This window comes from Salmo salar, chromosome 15 (genome assembly GCF_965601325.2).
Source record: "Salmo salar chromosome 15, fSalSal1, whole genome shotgun sequence".
NCBI lineage: Eukaryota > Metazoa > Chordata > Actinopteri > Salmoniformes > Salmonidae > Salmo > Salmo salar.
In genome coordinates, this window is record NC_138305.1 from 46,921,026 (window position 1) to 46,928,705 (window position 7,680).

The following is a 7,680-nucleotide window of genomic DNA, read 5'->3' on the forward strand; positions in this document are numbered from 1 at the left end:
GGGCCTGGTCGATTAGAAAGGTTTGCTCGCTGAAGTGTTTTAGAAAGCGTTTGAAAATGATGAGAGGTGGTTGTTTGACCGCAGACCCATTACGGACGCAGGCAATGAGTCAGTGATCGCTGAGATCCTGATTGAAGACAGCAGAGGTGTATTTGGGGGGCATGTTGGTTAGGATGATATATATGAGGGTGCCCGTGGTTACGGATTTGGGGTTGTACCTGGTAGGTTCATTGATAATTTGTGTGAGATTGAGGGCATCAAGCTTAGATTGTAGGATGGCTGGGGTGTTAAGAATATCCCAGTTTAGGTCACCTAACAGCACGAGCTCTGAAGATAGATGGGGGGAAATCAGTTCACATATGGTGTCCAGGGCACAGAAGATGGTCTATAGCAATTGGCAACGGTGAGAGACTTGTTTCTGGAAAGGTTGATTTTTAAAAGTACAAGCTCATTTTGTTTCGGCACAGACCAGGATAGTAAGACAGAACTCTGCAGGCTAACGCTGCAGTAGATTGCAACTTCGCCTCCTTTGGCTGTTCTATCTTGTCGGAAAATGTTATAGTTAGGGATGGAAATGTCAGGGGTTTTGGTGGTCCTCCTAAACCAGGATTCAGACACGGCTTGGACAACCATGTTGGCAGAGTGTGCTAAAGCAGTGAATAAAACAAACTTAGGGAGGGGGCTTCTAATGTTTTCATGCATGAAACCAAGGCTTTTACGGTTACAGAAGTCAACAAATGAGAGTGTCTGGGGAATGGGAGTGGAGCTAGGCACTGCAGGGCCTGGGTTAACCTCTACATCACCAGAGGAACAGATTAGGAGTAGGATAAGTGTACGGCTAAATTCTATAACAACTGGTCGTCTAGTACGTTCGGAACAGAGAGTAAAAGTAGCAGGTTTCTGGGCACGGTAGAATAGATTCAAGGCATAATGTACAGACAAAGGCATGGTAGGATGTGAGTACAGTGGAGGTAAATCTATGCATTGAGAGACGATGGGAGAGTCTCTAGAAACATCATTTCAACCAGGTGAGGTCACCGCATGTTTGGAAGGTGGAACTAAAGGGTTAGCTAAGGCGTATTGAGCAGGGCTAGAGACTCTACAATGAAATAAGGCAATAATTACTAACCAAAACAGCAATGGACGAGGCACATTGACATTAGGGAGAGGCATGCGTAGACGAGTGATCATCATTGGAAGTAGCTTGGCGAGCTGGACACACGACGATTCAGACAGCTAGCGGGCCGGGCTAGCAGGCTAGCAGATGTGCATTCGAGGGATGTCGTGACGGAAGAAGTCAGTTGTAGCCCCTTCGTGCTGTTACGTCGGCAGATCAGTCGTGATGGATCATTTGGGCTCCGTGTAGTAAAAGGGTCCAGGCCAATTTGCAAAAATAGGTATAGTAGCCCCAAAAGAATTGGCTGATGGACTTCTTCAGCCAACAGTCCGGTGTGCTCTAGACAGCTAGCTTGCTGCCTCTAGAAGGCTAGTAGATGGGCATTCGAGGGATTTCGTTACGGGGGAGCCAGTTGAAAAGCCCCTCAGGCGGATTACATCGGTAGTCCAGTCGTGAAGGATAGTCGGGGCTCCGTATCGGCAATAGAAGGGGTCCAGGCCAATTGGCAAAATAGGTATTGAATCCTAAGGAGTGGCTGATGGACTTCTTTAGCTAGCCGGGAGATGGGCATAGCATGAAATAGCTCCAGGCTAATAGGTGCTTGCTTCGGGACAGAGACGTTAGCCAGGAGAAGCCTATCGGATAGCAGCTAGCTAGCTGCGATGATCCAGTTGAAAAGGTTTAGAGCTTGAAGTAGGAATCCGGAGAAAAATATGTCAGATTTGCTCTGGTTTGAGTCGAGCTGTGCAAACTGCCGTGAGTTGTCTAGGCTAAAGGTAGCTGATGACCGCTAGCAGTGGCTACAGTGAAGAGTTGAGGGCCCTGACGGAATGATGCCAGGAAAATAACCTCTCCCTCAATGTCAACAAAACAAATGAGATGATCATGGACTACAGTAGACAGCAGAGAGCTAGTCCCCATCCACATCTACGGGGCCGCACTGGAGAGGATGAAAAGCTTTAAGTTACTCGGAGCTATGGCCTGTTCACCCCGCTACCATCTAGAAGGAGGTGAAAGTACAGGTGCATCAAAGCTGTGACCAAGAGACAGAAAACTTCTATATCCAGTTTCTCAATCTCCAAAATATCAATGTTTTTTTTCGCTGAGCCACTTAGTTATCATTTTTGCCTTATGGCAAGGTGCTCCATCATGCTGGAAAAGGCATTGTTCTTCACCAAACTGTTCTTGGATGGTTGGGAGAAGTTGCTCTCGGAGGATGTGTTGGTACCATTCTTTATTCATGGCTGTGTTCTTAGGCAAAATTGTGAGTGAGCCCACTCCCTTGGCTGAGAAGCAACCCCACACATGAATGGTCTCAGGATGCTTTACTGTTGGCATGACACAGGACTGATGGTGGCACTCACCTTGTCTTCTCTGGACAAGCTTTTTTCCATATGCCCCAAACAATCGGAAACGGGATTCATCAGAGAAAATGACTTTACCCCAGTCCTCAGCAGTCCAGTCCCTGTACCTTTTGCAGAATATCAGTCTGTCCCTGATGTTTTTCCCTGGTGAGAAGTGGCTTCTTTGCTGCCCTTCTTGACACCAGGCCATCCTCCAAAAGTCTTCGCCTCACTGTGCGTGCAGATGCACTCACACCTGCCTGCTGCCATTCATGAGCAAGCTCTGTACTGATGGTGCCCCGATCCAGCAGCTGAATCAACTTTAGGAGACGGTCCTGGTGCTTGCTGGACTTTCTTGGGCGCCCTGAAGCCTTCTTCACAACAATTGAACCGCTCTCCTTGAAGTTCTTGATGATTCGATAAATGGTTGATTTAGGTGCAATCTTACTGGCAGCAATATCCTTGGCTATGAAGCCCTTTTTGTGCAAAGCAATGATGACGGCACATGTTTCCTTGCAGGTAAGCATGGTTGACAGAGGAAGAACAATGATTCCAAGCACCACCCTCCTTTTGAAGCTTCCAGTCTGTTATTCGAACTCAATCAGCATGAAAGAGTGATCTCCAGCCTTATCCTCGTCAACACTCACACCTGTGTTTACAAGAGAATCACTGACATGATATCAGCTGGACCTTTTGTGGCAGGGTTGAAATGCAGTGGACATGTTTTTGGGGGATTCAGTTCATTTGCATGGCAAAGAGGGGCTTTGCAATTAATTGCAATTCATCTGATCACTCTTCATAACATTCTGGAGTATATGCAAATTGCCATCATACAAAACCTTTGGCCACGACTGTACATAGTCCTTCAACACAGTTCACTTGAATAATATTTACAGTAGAGTACCTGTACTGTGGGTTCTGTGGTCACCAAACTGCCTTCAAGCTCAGTGGTCTCCCTTCACAGGAGTGGCAACTGTGAACATATAAATGCACAAAATCACTCGGACCAGCCTTTCCGTACCACGGCAGTGAAGCCTGATAAGTGCAACACCCAAAGGGCTCGCACGCTCTCACGCCACCAGAACAACACATCATGGGGATCTAACCATAGAGAATGATGGACACAGGATATCATTTTTATGTGTCCCATTATGGCGTCCGTGAGCGCTCGGACATTCAAATCAATTAACAAATGTAATTACATTTGAGACAACACCGGCAATATTCATTTTATTAAAGTAGATTGAATAATAGGGTGCGTTCAGCAGGATGCAACGTTTTGGAAAGGTTCAGATAAAAATATGCTATGTTGAACAGATATGTCTCTCCGACATGTAGAATAAGGAAATACGTTGTCTCTATTCATGAAATGGAAATCTGCAACGCTCAAAGGTTTTGCGACTGAACGTGGCCCGTGTGATTCTTCCTTAATGAAGAAGCCCCACCTAGATGGCTACTTTAAAATGTTGGAAGCCCTCAATGGCAATGTTAATGTCAAAATTGATTTTATCCATCTAGAGTCCTCTATCTAACTCCATGAGACTGAACCAATCGCCAGGTATAGACCAGCAAACGCCGGCCCCTAATTGCAATGAGGTGCACCTGGAGACAAATAGATACACCTGGTGTTAATTAAGACATGTCACATAACATAAATACCAGGTGTATTGGGTCTAATTGGCATCAGTTTCATTTTCTCTGTTACTACCACTCCAGTACCCGGCATCATGCGCATGTTCAGACTGACGGTGGTCACATGTGAGTATACAAAATCTGTATCTGATGCAGATTAGAATTTAAATATATATGAACAAATGTTTGTATTTGAGAGTAATGGAAGTACATGTCATATGACTTGTGGGACATTCAATTTCTATTGTTCAAAACAAAATTGTCTAACAAACTGTCACATTGCATGCATGGAATAAGAGACCAAATTCTGAACTCCATGACTACAGTAGAGTCAAATGCTAAATTCTAGCTTCATGGTCCAAGTGCATATGATGTGGAATGTTGCTGAACTAGCTGTGTGACGTTCTTTCAGTGCTGGCTGCAGCTTGCTGTACACTAACAGATGGAGGTACTGTATGTAATAATGATGATACTACTTAACCAAGCTAATGTGAGTGGTGTGTAATTCCTGTTAATTTGTCCTGGCAGCAATCAGCATCACGTGTGAAGGCTCTGATGCTTTACTGCAATGTGGTAAGCTAGTCAACACTACTGTATAGTCACTGACCACCTATGATATTTTCTACTGTAGATTAGCGTCACTGGCCCACACTTAAGAGACCCAGTCTTCGCTCACCTTTCTCCTTTTCTTTGTCTCTCTTCCCCATCTCCCTCAGATGGAGGTAAGATTCAAATCAAGCGTGCCAACTATGGTCGGCGTCAACACGATGTGTGTTCCATTGGGCGCCCCGATAACCAACTCACCGACACCAACTGCCTCAGCCAATCCTCCACCAGCAAGGTGGCAGAAAGGTACTAGAACCAGTGGTGTTTACCTGTATGAACTCCTTGGCTGTAGTGGTAACAACCACCAGCAAGATGGTTAAAAAGATACTAGAACCTGTAGTCTTCACCTGTGGGAACTCATGACCTCTACCTGTCTTTGAAACAAACAGGTGCGATGGGAAGAGCCAGTGTGTTGTCCCAGCATCCAACTTCGTTTTTGGGGACCCCTGTGTCGGGACTTACAAGTACCTGGACACCAAATACTCCTGTGTCCAACAGCATGAAACAAGTCAGTCTCTGAATGTGTGCTAATAATAGCTAGTGGTGGGCACCAAAAGCCATAATTTAATTCGACGTACTATCGGTATGACTGTGGCATGTTGGGATATTGTTTAATACTCCTACCCATTTGACTCTTTTGTAAAAGCGTGCACTCTGCTGATGGCAAGAAAGGGAATAGAATGGGTTGGTTCCCCTATGGTACCAGCTTTGTTATTAAATTCTGCTTTATGGCCACAACGTGTTAAATACATGCATTTGTTTCTCCATGTTTAAGCCACCCTCACCTGCTAACTAACTCTAGCACATAAACTGTGGTTATGGAACAATGTACCCGGCAACAACTTTAGTTAGCGTAGCCTATAGGGAGGTCGGAGACCTGGCAGTGTGGTGCCAAGACGACAATATCGGCAAGACAAAGGAACTGATTGTGGACTACATGAAACGGAGGGCTGAGCCCCTCCCTGCCAGGAGGCTAAAAGGATTTGCTATCAGCCTTCCGATGCTCAATTCTACAGCTGCACCATTGACCCTTTTTGACTTGTCTCATATGCTGTTCCTTTTTAGATGTACATATCAAGCTCAATTAGCCAGCAGGAACACGGACGGGAAGTGGCTTATTTGATGCTTGTGCGCACTTAATCTGGTTAAAGACCGACTATGTTTCAGTGAACGGTAGCTAGCTAGCGCTACTCCCACATATTTGTAGGGTATACAGCTAATCTGGCACGGCATAGAAATACAGATTTGGTGTAGCGGGTCGACTTTATTTTTCACCAGTTTAGATCTAGCCAGCCAGTTTGCTTAAAATGTTAGCCTTTAGAGACCTGCTCATAAGGAACTGAAACTACAAGGTAACAGTGAAAGATGACGCGCCTTTTTATACTTGCCAACAAGTTTAAAATGACTTTAAAAAAAATATGCACCTGAAATCAACATTCCCTGTTAGTGCCCATCCCAAACACTTCACCAGGCTAATGTATGTCTTAATTTGTCTGGCCAGTGTGGTGTAACTCCTGTGTTGTCCTTGCAGTAAGCAGCATCATATGTGAAGGCTCTGATTCCCAACTACTATGTGGTAAGCTGGTTAGCACTACCGTACGGTATAATCATGTGGTGATGTATATTAGTCACTAGCCCACACAAACACCCAGATTTGGCCATTTTCTTCTTTATCTTCCTCAGATCGGGGTGAGATCCATATTCAGCGTGCCAACTATGGTCGTCGTCAACACGATGTGTGTTCCACTGGGCGCCCACATAAACAACTCAAAAACACCAACTGCCTCAGCCAATCCAGCACAATGGCAGAAAGGTAGTGACACCTTTAGTGTGCATTTACCTGTAGGCACTCATTGGCTGTGGCGTTAATAACCTCTACCTGTTTACACACAGGTGTGACGGAGAGCGCCAGTGTATCGTCAAGGTATCCAACTCCGTGTTCGGTGACCCCTGTGTCGGAACTTATAAGTACTTGGATGTGGCTTACACCTGTGACTGAATGTGAGTTTTATATATATGTGTGTGCATGCACACATGACTGGGAACTAGAATGCTGGTGCTGACGGTTTGTCTTGTAGAATATCTTCCTGTGGAACCTGAAGATGTACAAGGCTTCTGGGATATCTTGCTGTTTTCCTCCAACTTCAATGACCATTGTAAACCTGTGTATTTTGTGTGGAAGCATTTCTGAACTGTGGTTGGTCTGAATTAAATGACATGTCAGAAAGACAAGACTGGTTGCCTCTTGTATATTACTAAATGTCACATGAATATTTCTGAACATGTGTCCTTTATTCTCGCCTTTCACTGGACTCATTTGTACCTGGCCCTAACATGCCTTTGTCGGTCTTCTGTGCCCACCTTTAGGCAGTTGTAAAATACTCATTGTGCTCTGGATGGTCAATCAATTGTACCTGCCCCTCAAATCACTGACAAGTAGTACTTATGACATCAGCAGGCTTACTTGTCCAAGTTTGTTCACGTCAGCAGCTAATCTGGTCACAAAGCAGACCTGGACGGTTAAGACATTACATACAACGTGTAGACCCTACAAACCCTGATCATTAAGTGATAGACTCTTATTGATCAGATCATAAGCCAAATGTTACCGTGATGTGTAAATTAATCTAGAGGCTATTTCTTAAACATATACTTGCAGTGATGCTGCCCAACTACATCATATTAGTCATCTAACAGCCTCTTATCCAGAGAGGCAAACAGGGTCAACACCCTGCTGAAGGGCACGTCGACAGATCTCCCACAATGTCAAACGGGGACCCTACCGATGCTGCCCCTCAACCATCAGATTCCACCCTGAGGAAAAGCAAGGCCAACAATGTTTGAGTGCATGTATGGCACCATGTGCATTTGTACAAACACCTGCATGGAATCAACCTCAACTGTATCAACACAGCCCTCAGTGTCAATGTACTTACCTTTTTATATGGAATTTATTTTACATCTGTCATTCTATCCTTTGCC

The 7,680-nt window shown here is 45.0% G+C and overlaps 1 protein-coding gene across 3 annotated transcripts; it reads left to right on the forward strand.

Annotated features, from left to right (window-relative positions):
- The first annotated feature begins 4,148 nt into the window (after positions 1-4,148).
- LOC106583762 (L-rhamnose-binding lectin CSL3) lies at positions 4,149-6,930 on the forward strand. Of its 3 annotated transcripts, XM_045695751.2 has the most exons (9): positions 4,149-4,218; positions 4,505-4,540; positions 4,621-4,665; positions 4,809-4,944; positions 5,088-5,206; positions 6,230-6,274; positions 6,382-6,511; positions 6,592-6,699; positions 6,777-6,930. In XM_045695751.2, exons 1-8 carry the CDS (start codon positions 4,188-4,190, stop codon positions 6,695-6,697), a joined length of 648 nt encoding a protein of 215 aa, XP_045551707.1. In that variant the 5' UTR covers positions 4,149-4,187; the 3' UTR covers positions 6,698-6,699; positions 6,777-6,930. The 3 variants fall into 3 exon arrangements, with proteins under 3 accessions (XP_045551707.1, XP_045551708.1, XP_082817956.1); XM_045695752.2 differs by having other exon boundaries at positions 6,592-6,930; XM_082961830.1 differs by lacking the exon at positions 4,505-4,540 and having other exon boundaries at positions 4,153-4,218.
- The last annotated feature ends 750 nt before the right edge of the window (positions 6,931-7,680 follow it).

What these genes read in the sequence shown, in the direction of transcription:
- LOC106583762 (XM_045695752.2), top strand. Translation starts at nt 4,188, where the DNA reads ATGCGCATGTTCAGACTGACGGTGGTCACAT. An exon ending in TGATGCTTTACTGCAATGTG is followed by an intron (nt 4,666 to 4,808) that starts GTAAGCTAGTCA and finishes CATCTCCCTCAG; the next exon opens with ATGGAGGTAAGATTCAAATC. An exon ending in TGTCCAACAGCATGAAACAA is followed by an intron (nt 5,207 to 6,229) that starts GTCAGTCTCTGA and finishes TTGTCCTTGCAG; the next exon opens with TAAGCAGCATCATATGTGAA.